We start from the raw sequence: 24,122 nt of genomic DNA, 5'->3' as shown, positions 1-24,122 counted from the left end.
TCATTTGAAGATTTAACTATCAAGTAAGACACTGTCCATGCCTCAGGGCTCTCATAATCACGAGGAGGGTGGAGATGAGATAAGAGATTTTAGATCAGTCAGGGGAGGGATTAATATGAGTCCTTTCTATAAGGAGCACATAATCTCCCAGGGCATAAAAGGCTCTCCAGTCTAGGAGAGAGCAGCAAGACGTGAATGAATTTCACACTGTTTGTAAAAATACATTTAGCAATCTTGCCTCAATTTGTATTATTTTAGTTTGCTTATCAACAGAGAATTGGTGATTCTAAACCCCAGACATAAAGAAGCCGACTGGGGAAGAAATAGGAGATGCATTAGGATAACATGACCACTTCAAGCTTGTCTACCTTAACTTGAACATCTTACACTAATACACCACAGCCAACCACTTTCTTGAAGAAAGACATATAAAAGATAATGTTAACTCTAAAATCTCCAGGCTACTTTTATTAAATTTAAGACATGAGCTTTTGGATTTTTTAAATACCAATTTTATACTCAGCAAGACTACTCTAACATAAGACCCCTGGGATTATAATTCTTAGCACCATAGTGAGGTGTGCTCTTGGGCAGAATTGCTGCTCCATTTATTTTCTGTTTTAGCTCCTAATGGAACAATAGGAGAAAAACCAAAAATAAATTAACAGAAAGGTTCTGGGCAGAATAACTTAAAATTAATAGTGAGAAGAGTCTGTTTCAGTGCATCAATTTCCCTGAACATAGTAGGTAAAATTATCATGTTTATCATATCTTAATCATCGTGGGATTTTTCTATGACTAGATATATGTATTTGTTAAATATATATTCATAGAAAAAGATATATTCATAGAAACACACATACACACACATATATGAGAATATATCTGTACTAAAATGGCAATAAGGTTCCTGGTGCCAGTATGTGACAATCAGGTTATGGTATGAATTATTCCCTCTAGAGTACATATTCATGCAGTTTTTAAATTAAGAGGGCATAAAGAAACAGTATAAGGTGAAAAGAAAAGTATATAAATAAGCTAAAAGTCCAGGGACCATAATGCCTTTTGGATGAGTTATTGAGAAAACATAGCATGATTTAGGAATTGGTACATCATTTTTTTTAAAAAAAAAAACAAATCATCTCATTAGCTCACCAACTCCAGCCAGACTGGGACTGAACGAGCATGGGATCAAACTAGTCCCTCTGAATGTGGTTGACAATTGGGGCAGACTGAGGGGCCAATGATAATGGCACTGGGATTTGTCTCTACTGCATGCACTAGCTTTTTGGGATCCTATTCTCTCTGGATGCACACCTTCCTAAGCCTGGATGTAGTGGGGAGGGCCTTGGACTTCCCACAGGGCAGGGTACCTTTCCCTCTCTTAGGACTGGACGGGAAGGGAGGAGGGTAAGTGGGGGAGTGAGAAGGAAGTGGGAGGAGGGGAGGAAGAGGAAATTTAATTGGTATTATTTATAGAGTAATAAAAAAGGAAAAAATCCTCTCGTGTGGATCCGGTTGCAGCTGAAATCAAGTGCACTCTCCGTTGTGACATCTAAACCACTTACTTATTATCCCCAAAGGAACACAGGGACAGAAAGCATTCGCTGTGGCTCTCGTCTGTGAAGTGTCTTGCTATTGATCTGAAGGACATCACTACAGAAGGTGTATTAGGTATGTGGACAGAATGAAGGAGGGTTTTAAAAGTTCAGTACATTTGGAAAGATCAAAAATAAATATATCAGCAGGCTAAACAAGCACAACTTAGTTTTTCTCCTCTGGAGATGCTGTCAGCAGGCTGAAAATTCAATACTCTCATCGGGTGTTTATAGAGACCAAAACTATCTAAAATGGCAAAAAGATAGTGCAGCACATGAGTTTTTATAATTTATTTTCAAAGACTATATATCTTTTAATTATGTGTATATGTGTGTGTGTGTGTGTGTGGGGTAAGTACATGTGAGCGTGGGTGCCCATGAAGACCTGAGGGATAGGATCCTTTGGAGTTGGAGTTACAGGTGTTTGGAAGCCAATACTGCTAACAAAACTCAAGACCTCTGAAAGAAGAGTCCATAGTCTTAATAACTGAGCCATTGCTTCAGCTCTGTGGGATGGGGCACAGGAGAGAAATGTTGAAATAACCACTCTGTGATGTGGTTAATTTTTTTATTGTAGATGAGAGAGAGGAGGAGGAGGAAGAGAGAGAGACAATCAAGAGGCATCTGGAAGAGTCCAGAATGGTAAGAGAAGAAAGTAGACTGGACATGGCCAGGGCTAAGGAAGTGGGAGAGTGGGAAAGAATAGCTGAGATAGCAAGAGATAGAGAATAGAGCATAGCTAGGTAGCGGGTGAGAGACTGAGAGGGATAATAAAGAGAAAGAGGCTAGCCAGAGATAGAGAGATAGATAGATAGATACATAGATAGACAGATGATAGATAGATAGATAGATGATAGATGATAAATAGATAGATAATAGATAGATAGATGATAGATGATAGGTAGATAGATGATAGGTAGATATGTAATAGATAGATGATAGGTAGATAGATAGATGATAGATAGATAGATAATAGATAGATAGATGATAGATGATAGGTAGATAGATGATAGGTAGATAGATGATAGATAGATAATAGATAGATAGATGATAGGTAGATAGATGATAGGTAGATAGATGATAGGTAGATAGACAGACAGACAGACAGAGAGAGTATAATGAGAATAGCTGGGTTATAAGGAAGATGAGTATCTGGGGTGAAAGAGAAGTCTATGAACGGAGGGAGTTTAGGGCAGAGGAGGAGGTGAGAAGGCCTAGGATGCTATCATGGACTTTGATGTGTGTAACAGATACTTGTGACGTGGAGGGAGTCTGGAGGCCAGCATGGGCTTTGACATACTGGTAGCCATCAGTCCCATCAGCCAGAGGTAAGGGAAATGACTTCTTTGGCCTATTGGATCTGGCCGTACAAATTCCTGAGGAATGCTGGCTTTGATCTAACTGCCAGAAGTCCTTCTATCATCCAATCATCCAGGCTGAGCTCACCTCTGGATTTCTGGACTGCCTTTGAAACTGGGTAGTAGGAGTTACCTTTGGCTCCAACACCAGCTGCAAACCATTTGTTTCATTTTTTTTTTAAAGAAGAAAAGAATCTAACATAGACTTGAGTTTGAATATTTTTCTACATTAAAAACTATGTAAAAAATATTTCTCCTGAGAGCCTTGGACTAACAAAAATCTCAGTAACAAGCATGGGAAACCTCCCTTTGAGAAGCTGGTCAGGGAAGCCCAAGACACCCCCAAATAATAGAGGCTTTTGTCATTGTCTCTGGCTGCCTCTCAGAACCAGAAGGTAAGACCCTATTGCTGAAGATGCCACAAACTTCACACACAGGAACTGGAGGAATTGAGCTTGAACTCACCTGGAAGCCTCCTCCCCGAAGCTTGGCCCTCATGGTAGCTGAAGGTATTATGCAAATATCAAAGGAAGGACAAAAACTGTCCTATCCATTGTTAAAACATGGCAAGATATCCCCCACGGGTGCAGCAGAATATGGATCTTGGAAGAACCAGCAGCTGCCTAATTGTACTTGAAGCTCCCTTAATAGTAGGGGATTTATGCCTAGAACTGTAAACCCAGTCAACCTGGGACTGGTGAGGCCATGGAGAGGAGAACTTATTACTGCTACATTCTTAAACCAGCATAATTGATAACTTCATTCTAAATACTTAGCATTGCACCCACAGATAAACAGAGCATTTACCTCTCATCAAAGAATCCTTTTTTCAGCAGATGAAGACCACAGAGATTCATAAGGGTTAAAATGGCCATGAGGTGTCAAACCCCAGTTGATCCATCTACAACATAACCTCATATGTCTGAACAGAAAGCTCAGGAGAGATAGCAGAAGGAGGGATGGAAAGGTTGTGAGAGCCAGGGGAGCAGTGCATCTGTAGCAAGACAGTGTCTTCTATGTATGATAAGGAAGCCATGAAATCTCAACAATACGGTTAACCCTAGACAAGACCTGAAGAATGGTAACATTAACTGAAATAACAGCATGGACGGGAGAAATTTTATAAGCTGCCCCCTACTCTGGTGAGGAGTTATAGGTAATAAATGATGAAAGAGAGAGAGAGAAAGAGAGACAATATATCATTCTTCTCAAGAAATAAAACCCTGTTAAGTTACCTAATCCCACGTTGTCTATCCCTAAATACATATGCACGTGAACAAAACTAAGTGTACTCAACAGGTTGGGCTGCCCTGTATTTATATATCATATGTTCTCTCTCTCTCTCTCTCTCTCTCTCTCTCTCTCTCTCTCTCTCTCCAATAAGGAAGCAGAGGTCATAAAGTTGAGAGTGGGGGAGCATGGAGGAGTTGGAGGGGCAGAAATGACGCACTTACAAGACTCATATATGAAATTCTCAAGCTATTAAAGAACTGCATCAAGTTATTTTTATTGGATAAATAAAGCTAAAAGGAGAGTGACTTAAGTGTGTGTCACCTGTCATTAGCTCTGCAGAGGAGGGGAAGGGGAAATGGGACACTGTGAGAGGAAACATGGGCTCCCATGCAGGTAAGAGGCAGTTTTCTCAGGAGAGTCTGAATAACCAGACCAACTTGTACTGGAAAGATCCCAAATAGATGAAAATATGGCTCTACTTTCTTGCCCCCTTTCCAATCAATAGTGAAGCTTATCTACTTCCCTCTGAGTCTGGGCTGACTTGAAACTCTCTGGTTAAGAGAATAAAGTAGACCCATGCTGTGCCAACTCCAGCACTGAAGAGGCACGGCAGCTTTTCTCTGTCTGCTGGGTAACTCTAAGCTACTGTAGGATGCTCAAGCCAGCCTTCATTTGAGAGCATGTTGAATGAGATGCCTGGTTAGATCTCAGGTATTATCACCATTCCAGCAGAGTCATTAACATGGGAACAATCCACCTTGTATGACCCATCCCTGGGAGTGGGGAGTGGAGTTTCCACATGAAGACACTTGTACATGTCCTGAAGAGGAGATGGGAAGTAACCACTTATATGGCATGCAAAGCCTCTTGTTACAAGAAGAGTTTCAAGAATCATGGGCAAATGGTGGACTATTCCTCTTTATCACTGAACTTGGCACAACTTGCAATGTAGCAACAGAAAAATTAAAAGGCACTTTAGCAAACTAGGAAAAAAAACAATTTTGGTCATTACATTTGATTCTGTCAATTGAAAAAAAAAGTGAGAACATCACCAGATCATTTTACACACCCTGCGTGGAAACACATGTGGAGGTGATGATAAACACTGGCTGACCCAATAAAATCCCCGTAAGAAGGAAGAAGGCAGTGATGGGAAGAGACCACCAAAGTGCATGTCTAGAACTCAAAAGGAGCCTGCAATGAGTCCAAGCACATCAGGAGGTGGCGAGAAAATAGGTTGTATAAGTCATTTAAAAAACTTCATAGGCCTTCTCATGGCTTATTGGAGGATATCTAAAGTCACTGGGTTTTTATTGAATTTATTGGATATTGAAGCCATTGGGCCGTCATCGTTTGGATGATAGCAGTACTGAATGGGCAGCAGTGAGGAGATGGGAAGCCACCGTTTACACGGTGTGAGAGGTCTCTTGTGAGTCGTTGCTCCCCCAAGCAAATGGGGCAGCTATGATTTCAGAAAATACAGCTGTGGATGGAGGTTTCTTAAATGATACCGAAATTCCCAAAGAGTAAGAAATTGCTCACATTCAATGTCTCAGAATGCTTACATGTTTAATATGAAAGATAAACATAAGGATTCTTTTTTTTTTCCTTTAGGGAAAATGCCCATAGACTTAACATCAAAAGTTAGTCTTTGGGGGACAAACTATTCATAAATGCTCCTTCAAAGCAATTCTGAACATAAAATACATGGAGATCAGGGAGGAGAGGCTGAAGATGCTGTAAACTGTTTAATATGTGAAGGTACTCAGAACACAGAGGGCACTGTATTTCAGATTCTAAGGCTGTAGCTCAAGAGATGAAACACAGACCCATTAACTATGTCCTCTTTAAGGAACATCTTAATATTAACAACCCACATCAATGAACGGAACCTGATAGGTTGACTGGAGCACTACATAGAAACGAACAAATGAACACACCCATTTGTTACTGTGTTATCTAGGGCTACTTTCTCGATGGCAAAGTTGAACTGTTAGGATTTACTATTTGACTCATCTGAGAAGGGTTTGCTAACTCTTGCTCCAGTGTTCTCTTGGTGGGTAGAAACATGTGGACAAGATAGAGTCTTGGTTGATCCATAGAGGTTCCAAAAGGCTAGGGATTATAAAACACATGGCAAACATTTACAGAAGGTGTGTTTTGCTGTATACCTGCAGGCAGAGCCTCTACTCTGTATCTCAAGCCAGAGAGGAAGGGAATCTCAGAGGAAAACCAAATAAAATTTCAGAAAGGCTGTGAAGATGAGCTGGCTGATCAAGCATGAGGACTTCCATTGGAGTCCCCAGAACCCATGTTAAGATGCAGAGCGTGTTAGCACACGCCTACACTCCTCCTGTGGGGACGTGAAGACAAGGAGGATCCCCTGGGCTTGTGGACATTTAGTCTCACTGAAGTTGGGAAGTCTGGGTTCAGTGAGAGATGCTATCATTGGGCAATAGAAGATGCCTGATGTTGACTCTGGCCTCCATATGTATATAGACAAGCATGTGAAGACACACACACACACACACACACACACACACACACACACACACACACAAACCAGAAATCAGACTATAATTCCATATTCTGCTCCTGCCTTATAAGCCTATAGAAAATTCAGTCTTCAAAGTCAGATGCAAATGTAGGTCTCAAATAACATTCAGTAACTTCCAAGTACACCACAAATGAACTCACAGATAAATGCATTAGGAGAAAATACATCATTAAAATAGCTCAAAACAAAACCAATAATGTACCCATGAATAAGCCTAATAAGGAAGTGAAAGGCTTCCACAGTGAAAATCTCAAGTTACTTAAGAAGGAAATCAAAGAAAACACTAGACAATAACTAGACAGTAGAAAGATTTGATTTCCCAAACTCTTTACCTGAAAGAATTAACATTGTGGAAAGTGATATATTAGGCAGAATTCTGTTATTTTACTTTACAGAACTAGAAAAAAAAAAAACAACCCAAGAATTTATATGGGACAAAAAAAAAAAAAAACAAACAACTCTATGGAGCAAGAACATGGCTGGATGTATTGCAATACCTCAAATTATACTACAGAGCTGTAGCAGTAAAGAAGAATAGAAAACCTGGAAATAAACCAATAAAGCTATGACACCTTTTGTTTTCATTTTTGTAAACAAAAGTCACTTTTAAATAAGGACAACTGGTTTCATCGGGCACACGAGAACTGTGCTCTAAAGAAATGACATAAATGGCGGGAAAATGGGGAGGACGGCACTGTGGCCTGCACATAGCGGAGGCAGAAGGAAAAGTTGTGGCCACTGCAGGACAAGGGAGGACAGGCAAGACATGCTTCTCTCCATCCAAATGGACCCTCTAGAATTGCTTGGGGGTAGGGGTGAGATGTCTGTATGTGTGCGTGCTTGTAATCATGTAACATATCTTAGTTTGACATGTTGTGTATTTACCAGTGCACATGCATGAGAAGTCAAGGGTAAGACATTGTGTGTTTTCCTCTATTGCACTTCAAGTTGCTGACTGGAGACAGGGTCTCTCACTGCACTGAAAATTGCTCCTTGGGCTAGACTGCTTGGCCAGTGAAGTCTTGGGATATGCCTGCTTCTATCCCCTGTGAACTGTCTTGGGTGACAGTCATGTGCAGCCATTCCTATATGAGTGTTGGCCATCTAAGCTGAGGTTCTTTGCTTACAACAAACAGTCATATGCATGGGATCATCGTTTCAGTCCTGAAAAGTGAGAACTTTTAAAGAAAGCTATTGCAACAAGGGAAAAATCACAATGGGACTCCTCTCCCAAGACAGGGTTTCCCTGTCTAGCCCTGGCTGTCCTGTAACTCACTCTGTAGACCAGGCTGGTTTGAACTCACAGAGTTCCTCTTGTCTCTGCCTTCTAAGTGCTGGGATTAAAGGTGTTTGCCATGGGAAGCTTTACAAAGGTGTGTGACAGAAGCTGTACTGATGTTGTGTCACTGAGGTCAGTGAACCAACTCCGACATACAAGAGAGTATGAAAATCTTACAGTTTTCTAAAATCGGTAGCAAAAATGCTAAGGAAAATGTGTGATACTCCATGCGGTGTAAGAGAGAAAAGCACCATCTTCTGCTCAGTGGACAGAAACAGGATTCATGTCTGAACTGTTAAGGGGACTGTTGCTGAGAAAGACCTCATGAGTCATACAGACGAGGATAACTCAACACAAAACTGTAAAGCTACTTAAAAATGAGAATTTTTCAAAGTAATTCAATTTCAGGTTCTTAAACACAAATTTTGTAGATGGTAATGTTGTCTTGCAACACCAAAAGGCTGGACATGCCAGAAACTAATTAACTGCCTCTTGGGATATATGCCTGGAGGATGGGAAGAAGAGGTAAAAAAAAAAGATTTTGTTCACTATAAATATTTTCATGCTAGTTTTTTAGTTTGTGAACATATTGCTTCGACAAAATTACAAGGATGTAAATGTTCATTCCAAATCCCATTTCTTGGAATCTGGAATTAGCAGGTCTGTGGGCATAAGAATCTTCATTTAAAAAAAAAATTTACCAAGCAGACCGTGTAGAGGTTTACTGCGGTAAACTGCTTGTTACCCAAGCATGAGACTAGCGTTCAAATTCCCACCACATGTGAAGAACCAAATGTAGCAGCATGATCCTCTGAGCCAGTGTTGGAAAGTACAGACAAGAGGGGCCCTGGAGCTCCAAGGCTAGCTGGTCTAGAAGAATCAGTAAGAACGGGGTTCAGAGAGAGACCTTGTCTTGAAAGAAAAAAAGAGGGGGTGGAGCATGACAGAGGAAGGCGCTTTGATGTCAGTCTTTTGAAACGTGTAACTGCACACATATGTGCAGACCACACACACACATACACACCTTACCAAGAATGGCAGAACTACCTGGGTACCCCTACTTTTGTAAACTCGGATACTGAGGTAGCGAGCAGCTAGTACTACTGATCTATTCGAATGAAGAACTGCCAGGGGCTAAGGGTGCCGGCAGCTCCATCCTTCACGGTGCTTATTTGTGATCTGATTAATAAAGCAGACAACATGCAGAAAATGAATAAAAAGTAACATTGTGACTTCATAACCTCCCCCTGGTCTCTAGGAGAAGCTCATGGGTAGGCCAGCGTTCTTCCTCCTCACACACTGGTAACCACCAGAACACAGATTCAACATCAGCCTGGAGGTGGGGGGTGGAGGGAGACACAAACCATCAGGCAGCAAGAAAGCTATTCAACAGAGGATGGTAGCTAAACACCTTCCAGACTCTGTGGCCTCTGTGAGCTCTGTTGTATCAAATCTGATTTTAGAATGCTTTGAAGAGTATTCACTTAGGATGCAAAGATACAAAAATACTTACAAGGATATTACCAGGGGCTGTGATACCTGATTTCCAGAATGCATAGAACAATAGTCAGTATTAGACAGTCCTTGGGCATCAGAGTAATGTCTTTTGAGAAACCTTCTGGAGCATTACAGAACCACTGGGAACTGGCTCAGCTGTCCTAAAGCAGCCAGAGGAGTGTTACCCTCACGTTGGCCTGGGGGCACTACCCTCACACTCGCCCCATTCTCTACTAGCTGGAAGTCACTACCAAATGGGAAAGAATTCCCTGTTCTCTCTTTTGCTGTGGTGCAGAGCCCTAGGGAAACATTTCATAAGGTTGCTTTTCTTGTTTCCGATGCAAGGTACTGACATATTTCCCTAAGCTGGAGGTAACCGAAAGCTAAAAATGTTGATTAGACTGTGTCCGTGTTTATTTCAGTACCACGTGAGACCACTCATTTCAAACACCAGTTACTGTCCTCTAATTTCTATAATATTTACTTTTGTTAGTTTTTAAAGCTTCTTTAATATGTAAGGTTATTTTTTTAAAAATAGAATAATTTATTCTCGAATATACCTGTTTATAACATGCCATGTAGAAGACCAAAACTGGGTTTGATTTTGTTTTTGTGGTGAGTTATCTTACTTAACAATATTGCCTAGGCTCTATTACAAGATAGGTATTCAAAATTCAAATGGCACTTCTTCATTAAACATCGCCCATCCATCCATCCCTCCATCTATCCCCCATCCATGCATACAATCCATGCATGCATGCATCCATCCATTCATTCATCCATCCCATCCAATACATCCATCCCAGCCAATCCATCCATCCCATCCATCCACCCATCCATCCATCCATCCATCCATCCCACCCATCCATCCCATCCATCCATCCATCCATCCATCCATCCATCCCACCCATCCATCCCATCCATCCATCCATCCCACCCATCCATCCCACCCATCCATCCATCCCACCCATCCATCCCATGCAATCCATCCATCCATCCATCCTTCCCACCCATCTATCCCATCCATCCATCCCATCCATCCATCCATCCCACCCATCCATCCCATCCATCCATCCCATCCATCCCATCCATCCATCCATCCCACCCATCCATCCCATCCATCCACCCATCCATCCCATCCATCCATCCATCCATCCATCCATCCATCCCACCTATCCCATCCATCCACCCATCCATCCACCCATCCATCCCATCCATCCATCCCATCCATCCATCCATCCATCCATCCATCCATCCCATCAATCCAGTGCTTATACCTGCTGCTGGAAACAGCGCACCCACCTATCATACACAAAACCCTGGGTTCAGTTTCTCCGAATAAAGGAAACCAAAATGAGTGCCTGTTATTTACCCGGCAGTATGTTAGATCTAATTGGCGTCAGCTACAGAGTAAGGCTTGTGCTTAATTAGTTGAGAATTATTCCAGAGTTTAGGTCAAGATATGTGCATGTTTATGATTTTTAGAACTTTAGGAAATATGACCGTCTATAGTTCTTTGGTGTACATTGTAAGCGTAGTTAATCATTCCCATTTGTGACTCTGAACTTCACCACAAGTACACCCAAGTGAAAACACTAACACACACTGAGGGTTTGCAAACCTCTCTCAGGTTTTCCTGATACTCTTGCATGTGCCTGTCTTCCAGCAGCTCTTCCCACTTGCCAGGCCAGCAAACATCTATTCATCTTTTAAAGCCCTTATCAAGGGAGGGTTTCTCCTGCCAAAGTTGACACCTTCTTCCTCTGCACCATTTCATTACTTAGGCATGTATTTTTATTATTGCACTGGTATACACATCCACCAACATATCACTCAGCATCTCTGTTTACACTGCAGATGTTGCGGGGATAGAAACATTTGTCTTTCGACTTTGCCTCCTAATTAATTAGCAGAATGCTCGCCATGCACAGACCTTCACCAAATATTCGCTGAACCAAAGGGCAATTCTTCTTTATCATAATTTGTTCAATTTTGTAGAAATACACTTACATGTGTTAAAATTTTCTTGTAACTAGATGTGAATACGTATTTCTGAATATTTAAAGAGCATTATGTTTTGTTTAATTAAATTTTTTCCTAATAAAACAAATTACCATGCGTCCAAATGTTCAATAAAATGTTACAGCACACTCCTTTTTAAAAACTTTTGTTATTTAGTTCCCCTCTCTCCTGATGAAGGAGTGTTGTATTGCCGGTGGATCTAAAGCCCCTTCTAGATGTAAGCTACCTGGAAGTGCATTCCTCTTATCATATCTTTGTAGCCATCGTAGAATTCAATGTCCAGGAGCGGGAGGCTGGGGAGGTGTCTGCTAAACACACCAAGAGCAGACTCAATAGGAGATTCTGAGCAGGCTTAGGGTTTTGGTTCTTTCCTCTCTGTTAAGAGCTGATTTGGGTTTTTTTTTTTTTTTTTTTTGCTGTGAGTCTTAGCCCAGGTGTGGCAAATTAGAGAATTAAGGCGGAGAAGGAGAAAAACTTATTGTATAAATGTTTGTGTTTGGTTTTCTACTTTCTTTGTTAATTTTGAAACATGAATTCTGGGATAGATCATAGAAAAGTAATTAGCTCATTTACCTTGGCAAAATGGATCTGTCAAATATTTTGCAGAAGTTCAAGAGCCCTGGGATGCTTTCTCTGTTAAAACAAGCCGAATCCCATAACTTGCTTTTGTCCTAACAGCGTATTGTAAAAGCGTTTTCAGCTGTTGCAGTGTTTATGGGTTGGGAGCGTGGCAGGGGAGTGTGAGTGCCTTCTAAACCTCTCTGGGTAAACTGTGGTGCTGGACGCCGATTCTTGTAGGAAATTATGTATACATGAGTTTTAAATCAATTGTGTTTTCAAAATGTGATGCGTTTTGAAGTTCAAAGATACTTTTTTTTTTAATACAGACACAGCATATTGCATTAAGTCACCCTTCTCTGCCAAAGTCTCCCAGATATGCACCATTTACCTTTCCACCTATAAAAAGAAAACCCCAAACCATCAAGTCCAGCTTGAGCTCTCCGTGTGCTCTTAGATATTTAGCTATTCACTGCAGTGTGGGCCCCAGGGCTCACACCTGGTCTTTGAAGGTGGTGTGAAGGTCAAACGTCCGTGTGGAGACCCAGATTGTGTCATACACTTTAGTCCCTGCTGGTGAGTAGTATTGAAATATATACTCACATAGGGATCTTGGGAAATGACAGGCACAAAGAAAGTAGCAAATAGTGATAAAGCTTTGGCAACTTTAAAAATGAGCAAATTCAAATGAAAACCTCAATTTTATGTCTTCTCTTCTCAGACAAATGCCTTTTGGACTCATGGAAACAATTCAGTTCATAAATATAGAAACACATCCGTGGTAGAACTTGTCTAACTCAGTTCTCCAACTTGGGCATCTCACAGGCTCCATTCAGAAAGCTGAATCAAGGTAAAAGGAAATGCAAAAATGGTGATGGGCTTTATCTCTTTGCAGGTATAATCACAATACTTTCAATACGACCTAAAGGGCTTTAAAAATAACACCACAAAAATATGAATAGGTGTTTTATAAACAGATGATCAAATTTAATTTATTTTTTCCCACGTAAGGAAATTACTATTTGTAAATTATGAAACTCATTCTTGGGTCAGGTAAGCGAATCACAAGTCAGACTGTTAAATCAGACTGATCTCATTACTTTTTTTTTTTTTAACTCTGGGAACTTTTCATATTTTGTTTTCTCTATTCTTAACAATCTGGGTCTTTATTTCCATGTGAAATTAATTTCTGTTATAATTTAGATAGACATACAAGTAATTATATATGAAAACCAACTGATAGTGACTAGAAAAAAAACACATTAAAACACTGTATAGGGACATATTAAAAGTAATGTTTTTGTGATTTTCCTCTATAAGATGTGCATACACACTTAAATATCTGACCCAACAATTCAGCATATGAATACTGAAGGATTAACACAGGCTTAAAAGTATCAGCGACTGAATATGAGTTAGCAAAGTGTGAGATGCTGACCTCATCCCTAAGAAGGAGCCAGCGATAACTCAGAAGAAGGCCGGCTCTAGCGTCTGCTGGACCAGGGAACAGAAGGACCAGTCTGAGAAGTGAGACAGAAATCGAATCTCCAGGTTGTTTACAGGTGACTTCTGCTCAAAATCTAAAGTAGGGAACCTATGACTTGACATTTTCTACACCAAAGTGACCTTTGCCTTTGGAATTAAGCCATAAAGCCATCTCCACGTCTTGTTTACAGAAAAAGAGTTGCTGCAGAGCCAATTCCCGGGCTCCAGGGAGCTTACCTGTCTCCATTTTCCCATCTTGCGCCGCGGGCCCATCCGGGATCACGCTTTTCACCTGGAGGAACTCGTCCGGCTCATCGCCACCAATGATAGTGAATCCAAAGCCCATGTTGCTCTTCTTGAGGGTGGTGCTGAGGAATGTCCCCTTCAGTTGGGACGCATCCCGGGTGAAGAGCGGCTTTTCTACATCGGCCAACACAAGTTAAAAAGGGAAAGGCATTTTTAAGACAAGTTATCAGAGAACAGTCAAGCACCCAGGAGCAATCCCTGCGAATGAGGGAGGCTGGCGTGGAGCATTGTGGCCACTTGGGGAGGAGCATAGTCCTACAGATGCAGAGCCATCCCAAACATCCAGGAAGTCAGGCAAGGCTGTGGCTGGAGAGCGGAGGTTCAGGATGTGCTTCCTTGAAATCAACCCTCTAGAGGTTGAAAAGGGCGATCAACTGGCAAGACAGCCTTCAAATAACATGCGATTTACGACTTTCTCAACCGCTGAGCCATCTCTCCAGCCCCTGCCGTATAACTCTCTACTTCTGAGCGTTCTTAGAGAAGAGGGCAGCGTGAGAGGCTGCTCTGGTACAGAGCCTTCCTCGCGTGGGGTAGAAAAGCAACCAGACTGGTTTAAAGACATTAAACATGTGCGGGTCACACCGACAGAGAAGCGGCCCACCTTGGGTGTACGCTCAAATTGCTTAGCGTGCCGACCTGGATGTGGGACTGAGTTAATTTTTGTTCCCACGGCTGTGCTGTGTGATGTCAGGAATTCAGTTACAGCTCTACTGACCAGAGAGTGTTTCGCACACTCTGAAGAGTGAGCAAAAAGCAAGCCAGTGTTTCTAGAAGGTTGTGAATGTAAAGGTGACATTTTTTTTTTGTAATATGTTGACATATTCCAATCGTATGCCCAAATGATCTGAACGTTACGTGAACCTACTCAGTGAGTCTGGCCACTCATTTGTCATGTGATGGAATTTTCCAGCTACGAGTTCTATACATCTAACGCTTTAAAAGAACTGTCACGCGAGGAAGCAGAATTAATTATTTCTTAAATTTCACTTGTGACAAGTATTTTACTTTGCCTGGCTAGCATAGTTGGCAGACCACGGGGTTTTAAGTATTTTATTCTAAATGCTTTGTTGAGACAGGTTTGCTTTGTAATCCAAGGGGCCTTGGACTCTTGGTCCCCCTGCCTCAGCCTTCGCTGTGCTAGGGTTACAAGGACCGGCATCACACGTAGCTTTGGCGATAAGCATCTCATATCCTCTGTGAGGTTGGTATGATCTGATTCTCACAGTAGCCAAACTCTAAGTAGGAGCTCAGTCACATTTTTCACACAATAATCTCACCGTCACGTTTTTGGTTTCAGAGGATGAGCTATCAAACAGTGAGTCGTTATGATGAAATTTTAATTTATCTATCCATTTACCTGCCACAAATTATCTTTATTAAACTTCTCTTTAAAATGCAATTTACAGAGCCCCACAGGTAATCGTCTCTGCTTCTCTTCACCGAAGCGGGGCTTATATAGGTGGAGCTTAACTCTCCATGAGACCTTTACATTCCTTGCAGAGTGCTGCACGCATGTGGCGGGGAAGCATGTGACCCGGACCCTACTACCAGGCAGACGTCAGTCTCTCACGGTTTGTGTGTTTGTTTTAGTTTAGTAGAAGCGCAGATGTGGAGGAAAAGTGTGCAGCCACTCATCCCGCGGGGTGGCTCCCAGGTGTAGCCAGGTCCGCAAGCAGCCCTGGGACATACCGAGTGGCCAGGGCGTCCCTCTGTGGTCCAGCAGATAGTAAGACAAGTCATTCACACTGCGGGACCTCTCCGGGCCGGTGCTGGGGAAGATGGATTTGGGCCTAGGTAATGTCGCTGGTGAGAGACCTACTGTCACAAAGGAAAAGAAGCCTCGTTCCCATGCTCGGTGTTTCAGAGACTCTCTGCAGTTTCTTGTCCCAATACCAATGTCTCATCAGGCAACAAGTAAAATTCCTTTAAGGGACTGCCCAGTGCTCTTAGCATAGTTTGCGGTAGCTAAAGGCTTTAGTTTAAAAATGGTGTGAGCATCCAGGTAAACCTGCTGGAACGGTCTAGAGAAGTCAAAGCAGGCATTTTTATCAGGCCCTCCTACAGGAAGAACAAACAATCCCCCAAACAACATTTCCTCTTGCAGCCCTGAGTGCTGCCAGATACAATACCTCGGAAACCTGGGGCCTGCAGGGGCTTTGTTCCAAGTTCTGGGTGGGGCATGTTATGTTGCTGTAGCTTCCTTTTTGCTTCCAGGACGGGGTTTTCAAACTGGGTTCTTCTATTTATGTGGCTGAAAGAGAAAATTTCCAGTCAGGATCGCAGTGGGACAAAGTCATTTAGGAGAACAGAGGCGTGACCCTATGGGAGAGCAGGAGGTTGAGGGACACCTTATCCGATTACCATCAAATGTCCCACCCAGCATGCACCAGGCTTCTGAGGGGGCTGGCCTGTGCACAATACACAATTCTGTGATAGTCGAGAACACTCGATGACCCTTATCAAATGCTGTCCTATTTACCGCATGCACGAGACAGCCAAAGGAACCAGCCGGGGCAAGCTTTCTGGCCTATTGTGTTCATGTGAGAGGCGTGTGGCGCTTACAAATAAATGATCAATGAGACTGAATAGCTCCAAAATGTGTGTCCTCCGAGCTTTGTAGAGTCTCGGTGTCAGCAGGGTAAATGAGAGGTGAATTCACTGACAATGTAGCAGCAGCTAAGAGAAAAAACAATTTGTGCATTTAGCGTGTGTGTGTTTGTGTGTGTGTGTGTGTGTTTGTGTGTGTGTGGAAGATGAGTGCAACTGTCCATACACAAGAGAACAACTGGCCGGCGTGGGGCTTGGTTTTCTCCCTCCATTATGTAGGTTCCGGGGATCACACACATGTTATGATATTTGCGGGTGAGTGCCTTCTCCTGCTGAGTCATCTCACTGGCCCACCGGGCATACTTTTAGCCGTGAGACCTGGAAGGAAAGGCCAGGATTCGGGAGGAAAATTCTTACATTAGCGACAGAATGCCTATGTAGGATGCTTGCTGCCAAAAGCCTCTTCCTGCTGAGATGGCAAACTAGTAGACAGACAGACCTGGAGGGACGGGAAGCAACGGTAGCCCAGCTAATCCCAGGAAAATATGCGTGCTTATATCACAGGTTGTTTAAGGAGCGGAGAGCTGGCAGCAGCGTTGCTGACTAGTGGTGGCGGCACCTCTCTGTCTCCAGGGCGTAGATGTCTAAGAGGGGCTGCCATGAACAGCGATCTCTGGCTCTTAAGTGTTCTGAAAGCATGGTGCAAGAAGGGTTCTAAGAGGGGCTGACAGCTAACTGCATGTGGCTCCCATAATTAACGACATAGGGACACAGATGCACGATGAATAAAAACACAGAGACATTGGGGTTCAGCCTGGAGGCCCAAAGAGCAAAGCAGGCAACCACTGGCTCTTACCGCAACCTCGGGCGGAAAGTGGCGATCCTGCCTCCAGGAATCTGAGAATGAGACTGTGCCTGAGAGCTGTCTCCTTCTGTTTTATAATCTTCTTCAGGGCTGGGATTAAAGGCGTGCACAGCCCAGTTTCTATGGCAAACTAGTGTGGCTTCTGGGGTTAAAAGGTGTGTGTCACCGCTGTCTGGTCTGTATGACTGGTGGGGCAGTTTGACTCTCTGATCCTCAGGCCAGCTTATTTACTAGAATACAAATGAACTAGCACGACAGTACACAGACAGGTCAGTGACTTATTCTAGACAGACCACATGCCCAGTCCGGTGAAGTTCTAGAATGTAATCATCGTGTCTCTTTCTGCAGAGGGTTTCTTATCGACATGCATTCTACATGCATGAAATATGTGATTTCAAATTGGCAAGTACATATAGTTAACATGACATGCCTGTACACACACATTCTCTCTTCCCCCCTCTCTCTCTCCCTCCCTCTCTTTCTCCCTCTCTCTGTTTCCCTCTCTTCCTCTCTCCCCCATCTCTCTCTCTCTCTCTCTCCTTCTCTACCTCTCTCGCACGCGCACGCTCACTGTCTCTCTCTCTCTCCCCCCCTCCATCTCTCTCCCTCTCTCCTCTGTCTGTCTCTCTCTCTCTCTGACATACACACACACACATACAAGCTCCATCTATTTTACTTCCTAAGGCTACACATCAGAGAAGAGAGGAGCTAAAATAAACTCTCAACCACTCTTGTATTATGTATCAGATGTCTGGTGAGGTGATTGGTAAGAATGATGACCGCGCTGTAGCTATTGCTTTCCTTGTTGGGGGGGGGGGGGGTGGCAGACACTCTGACAATTTCAGCATCACTCAGACCTGCATTCCGATCTAGCTCCTGCGTAGCTGAGTAACCTTTGGGTAGCTTGTCAAACTCGAGCCTCAGTAAACTATCCTCCAAAATGGGCACAATACTGTTTACTTCAGTGGTTGAGGGAATGAAATGTAACCGCTGACAGCACATCAGCTTTCACGTCGACATGTTCAGGGATTTCTAGCGGCTCTTATCATGCGCATCACCTTCACTGCCCTGTCAATATTTTAATCTCTTCCATCACCGCCATCATGACAGTCTTTGTGGGGGACCTAGGAAACACGGGAATCTTGCTCCAATCTCATTCTATTTAAAGGAAAAGGCGCGGTTTTAGGAATGCTCTTTCTTAACGATTCTTACTCTCTGCTCTGTGGGCTTCAAAAAGCTGTTGGGAAAACTTCAAGCTGGAGTCACTGTGCATCAGGAAGGCTGGAGATGGAGGCTCCTTCTCCTTTCTATCCTCAGGTAATTTTGTCAGCAAAATCCTTCAAGGTTCCCTGACATGATATTGTAGCTTTATCTTTGGCTCTTTTACCCTGGGTGTCCTTTGCTTTGGACATACTTGGGGCAATTCTCATAGGCAATACTCCTTTCAAAGTCATTTTTTTTCAAGTAACATTTACTACATCCATAGTGTGATACTTAATCAAAGAATTCTTGTCTCATCTTGGGACAACTTCTAACCTTTCTTTGATCATCTGTATCTTTCTTACAGATTGAGAAGGCTTGTGTGTCAAAACCTTGGATGGTCCTCAGCTTGTTGCTATAGGGAGTGGTGGAGACCTTCAAGAGGTCCTGGATCACTGGGGCATGCCCTCACAAGGAAGTCTGAAACAAAGGTTTTCCTCTCCTACTTCCTGGCCATGAGGAGAAGTGGCCTCCTCTGCCTCTCTCATTGTGATATACCACGTCATCACAGGCTTGGCACAATACGGACAGATGGTCAGAAAGAGCAGATTCTGAAACTCAAGGGGGAAAAAAAAACCCTTTCTCTCTTGTAAGTCTTAGATGATTTGTTATAAAACAGTGAGCTGATTCAACGCTACCATTATCTATATAATGGGGACGTTAACATTGACTTCATGACTGCTGAGGGTAAGAGGTGTCTGCAAAGTGCAGACAGCTGGAAGAACCTAACATCTGTAAAGTGCCATCTTGTGTTTTTGGAATGGTTGTTATTTACTACAGCTAATATTAATGATGATGCTGGCAGAGGCATTGTAAGATCATTCCTATGTCCCCAGCCCTTTCCTAAGCCGGTCACAGAGGCCTTTCTAGACAGCATTATGCTTCTTCTGGGGAATGTTTAGTTGAGTTCAAATGGATCCTTTATTACATCCTCAGCGAGAAGATTTGAGAGATTTCTAAAGAACAATAAGTAAATAACAATCCAGGTAAGATTATTTGAATCTAGGTGAGAGATAAACAGAGAAGACTGGCATCACAGAGTCCTAGTTGTTTACTAGAGTTGCGTTGTAAATCAACGTTGAACTTTCAAACTGCTAACTTAACAAGAGAGAAGAAACAGCTACTCCCTTTAGAATATTTAAGACAAACCCATGTCCGCAAGGACATGGATTATATCCTTAAGACTTCCTGTGATTGAGTTTTCTGGGCTTTTTTCTTCGAGTCTTTGGTGAGGAGGTTTCTGTGAAGCAGCATCATAGGGCCCTAAATGGTCCTAATATTTACAACAGTGAATGTCGTGGTTCTACCAACCTCATTTGGGCGCTTTAATGACGGATCATCACGCTTCTGTGCTTTCCTACATTGTGAACGCTAACGTAAGACCCCGCGTGGTATTTATTGCTGTGTCCCACACATTTAACACACCCAAAGGCACTTAACTACTTGTTGTTGTGGAATATTAGCTGAGGATGTGTTACATTCTTTCATGCGGTGGAACATTAGTTTAATGATGTACAGACGTGTTGCATTCTTTCATGCTGTGGAACATTAGTTTAATGATGTACAGACGTGTTGCATTCTTTGATGCTGCATTTGTGTAACTCTGTGAAGCTGTGTTACTCTGCCTGTCTAAAACACCTGATGGTCTAATAAAGAGCTGAATGGCCAATAGCGAGGCAGGAGAGAGAAAGAGGCAGTGCTTCTGGGGAGACAGGATAAGCAGGAGAAGAGAGAAGGAAGAGGTGGAGTGAGGAAAGGAAAAGAGAGGAGGACGCCAGGGGCCAGCCACCCAGCCACACAACCAGGCACACAACCAGGCAGGGAGTAAGAAGGGACAAAATGTAGAATAAAGAACAAAGTAAGAGCCGGGCGGTGGTGGCGCACGCCTTTAATCCCAGCACTCAGGAGGCAGAGACAGGCGGATCTCTGTGAGTTCGAGACCAGCCTGGTCTACAGAGCTAGTTCCAGGACAGGCTCCAAAACCACAGAGAAACCCTGTCTCGAAAAATCAAAATCAGAAAAAAAAAAAAGAACAAAGTAAGGTAAAATGTAGAATAGAGCAAAGTAAGATAAAAAGCCAAGTTAGGAAAACTGGCTAGAACAAGGCAATCTGAAACTGGGCATTCACAAGTAAGACTAAGTCTCTGCGTATTTGTTTGGGAGCTAGGTGGTGGGCCCCAAGAGTAAAAACAAATAAAGAGGTGGAAACTAAAGTTCGTTAAACAACTATATGGTAAGAATATTAATGGTTTTCAAATATATGCCAGAGACTTAAAAACCAAAACCCCCAAAACACCAAGATGTATCTTTGAAATCAACTGAAGTATTGAGTCTTCCATAGCCTACCTGTTATCTGTCCGTTTTCCTAGGTCATCACACACCTAATTTTATCCTCATTAGAGTCATTTTGACTTTGGTGGACATTAATTTTATCATCTTGAATGTAGTGGACAATTGAGAACTGGATCTTTGAGTCAACATGGAAGAGGGAATCATGACTTTCAGTTGCATTTGAAATAGACACATTCAATATCTCGTTATGGCTGAGGCAATGATTATTGTCTCAAGGCCTGTGATAGGCAGTGCCCAGAAAAGATTTCTTGAATAAACGCTTAGACGGAGTCAGATATTATGAAAGCTGATGGATGCTCATGTTTTCCCATTTCACTCCTCCACCAAGTACATATTGGGACAGTTGAACTGGATGTGAAAGGTAGCGCTGGTTTATAGACACAGTTACCTTTCATTAGAGTAAATACCCATGTGATCCTTTAGGGCTGAGAAACTTTCCAGACATGTAAATTCTATGGGGAAAAAACTTACATTTTTTTGTAGTAAGGTATTTGGCTCAGAGGAATTTCTAACTAGGAGAGCTGCTTGGTATCATGATAGACATGCTCACATGGGTGAGCCCCACACTGGAAGAGGCTTTGGGGGCTCCAGGGAGACAGTCACTCTTCCTCCAGCCCACAAGGGCTCCTTTGGCTTCTGCTTCTCTGCAAGTTTGTCCCTTTGAAGTCCTCTGGAGGTACTTAGAAAAGTATGCGTTTCCTGGAATCTTAGTGTTCCCACAACTTTCTCTGGCTCCTCCCAAGAGTCCCTACTTATTTGTCATTGCCCCTTTTGACTTGAGTACAAAGATGCCACTCTACTGGTAGCAAAACAGACACTGCATCTCTTGGTCTACACACTATTCATTTTTATGAAGAGTTTTAAGAAGAATTCGTGATGTTTTCAATGCCATTGGGTCTCAATAAAAAGAATAAAAATGACTTTGAAAATGGATAAATATTACTCAATGCTTTGAAAGCTAAGGGAGAATAATAGCCCCAGAGGGCCCTTCTGGGTCAGCTCTCCTCCAAGAAGGGAGGGCAGTAGAATTAAGAGCTTTGTCTTGGGGCTGGGGAGAGGTTACTGGTTAAGCACTTGCTACCTTTAGAGAGGACCTAGTTAGGCTACTAACAACCATGCACACTGGGTGATTCAACCATTTACGACTCATGTTGATCTGACACCCTCTTCTGGACTCCACAGGTGTCTACACATTTGGAGTGTTCACACACTCTCAAACACACACACACACACACACACACACACATCAAATAAATCTTCATAAACAACAACAGAAAGAGTTTTGTCTTTGCAGTCTGGCCGATGACATTCACTTCTGTCCCTGTCACTTTTGTGGTGTGTGACCTAGGGACATCGTTTATGCATTTTGTACCTCAGAATTTTCCATATGTAAATCTGGCATTGACATAATATCAGACTTTGGAATTGTTGTGCAGTGCCCAGATAGAAGTACTTCCAAAATGCCAGTTAGCAAAATCCATCAAATGCTGATTTTTAAAATCTCTGCTAGTTACTATGTTAGAGACTGCAGGCAGGGACAATGATGATCAAGTATGTGGTTTGGCAGGGGATTGAAAGCAGCAAAACAGGAGATTTATAAAATAGGTTTGATGTATAATAAAACCATGTCTTATAGTGCTTTAAAAAGCTAAAATTTAAAAGCACAAGATTGAAGCTTAATGTTTTAAATACATTATTTCAAAATATGAGCTTTGGGTGGATAGAGAAGTTAATACATGTTACTTTGAACTATTTACCACAGTAATTGAATACTGCCTTTTAAATGGTTTCTCCAAAACTCTACAGAGAAGTAATAATTTCATTCCTGCAAATGTTTGTTTATTATTTCCCACCGCACCTGGGGAATATGAGTGTGTTTTGTGAATGTGATTGGGAAGCCTGAGTCATTCATATCTTCCTTTCTTCTCTCCCTGTTCATAACGGGGGCTGCTATAGGACTTTGTGGCTGCGTGGGAGGTAGAATCATTGCTAAACAGGTATCCATGTATTTGTGTTGAAAATCACCATGGAGTTTGTTTTTGCTTGGTTTGGTATTGGTTTTTCAAGACAAGCATTTTTCAGTGTAGCATTGGATGTCCTGGAAGTCTCTCTGTGACCATGCTGGCCACAAACTCACAGAGATCCACCTGCTTCTGCCTCTGGAGTGCTGGGATCAAAGGTGTGCACCACCACTGCCTGGCTTTATATTTTGTGGGTGTTGAGCACTTATGCCACAACACAATGTAGAGATCAGAGGAGGGTTTGTGGGAGGTAGTTATCTTTTTCCTCGTTTGGGTTTTAGGCATCAAGCTCCTGTTGTCAGGCTTGGGAAGGTGGTCCCTATTCAAGTGTGACTGCAAGTGAGTGGCAGTGGGCGAAGTCCCATCAGCCCTGACCTGCTGAGCCATCCACTTTCTCATTTCTGAGAGCAAAGAGCACGGGGCCTAAGGCTTCACTGAAGAGTGTGCTGTGAAGATGCACAGTAGTCTGCCTGCTCCTGAGAAGGTCCCTCATGCTCCCAGACTCCAAGCGCCTCTCTCGCACATACCCCACTCTCTTCACAGGGCTGTTTTGAGAGGGAAATTAGATTAAAAAAACATGAGCATGTTTAAAGATGAAGCAGAGTACAAACGGAAGCTAACGTAATGTGTGGATTATCTGGGGTCTGGGAATCAAGTGTGAAACGAGGACAGTCAGTTTCTTAATCCCCGTCTCAAATTGCAGTGTGACTCCCGCCAGCTTGATGGCTTGCCTTTATTTTTTAGTTTTTCTGTAAAATAGAAATAATAGCATCTGTCATAAAGCATTATGGTGATGGTTAAATGAGTTTTATAAATCACCTAATGCATACCATATGCTTAATAGTGGTAACCACTGAGAGGGAATGGTGATGCAGGCTTATAATTCCAGCACTTTGAAGGCAGAAACAGGGAGTCATAAACTGAAGACCAGTATAGACTATATGTCTCAGCAATCACTATCACCGTCACCACCACCACCACTATCACCATAACAACCATCACCACTACCACCACCATCACCATAAGAACCGTCACCACTACCACCATCTTCACCATCACCATCATCATCACCATCATTATCATCACCACCACCACCATCATCACCATTACCATCATCATCACCACCATCACCATCATTACTATCATCATCACCACCATCACCACCACCATCATCACCACCATCA

General features: G+C 42.6%; 1 protein-coding gene across 5 annotated transcripts in view; it reads right to left on the bottom strand.

Moving 5' to 3' along the window:
* Positions 1-24,122, bottom strand: part of LOC121434623 (membrane-associated guanylate kinase, WW and PDZ domain-containing protein 2) — a 1,272,606-nt gene that overhangs the window by 263,917 nt on the left and 984,567 nt on the right. For all 5 annotated transcript variants that reach the window (XM_041633542.1, XM_041633543.1, XM_041633545.1 and 2 more), the window contains 2 exons: positions 16,023-16,144; positions 13,825-14,007 (listed from right to left, as the gene is read on the bottom strand). In XM_041633542.1, the coding sequence (XP_041489476.1) occupies positions 13,825-14,007; positions 16,023-16,144 (305 nt within the window). The remainder of the gene's footprint in view (positions 1-13,824; positions 14,008-16,022; positions 16,145-24,122) is intronic.

The sequence above is a fragment of the Microtus oregoni genome, unplaced genomic scaffold (genome assembly GCF_018167655.1).
Source record: "Microtus oregoni isolate MIOR12 unplaced genomic scaffold, Mior012 000044F_ref0000062, whole genome shotgun sequence".
Lineage (NCBI taxonomy): Eukaryota > Metazoa > Chordata > Mammalia > Rodentia > Cricetidae > Microtus > Microtus oregoni.
The sequence above is the reverse complement of the archived record's forward strand: the minus strand, read 5'-3'. Positions and strand labels throughout refer to the sequence as shown.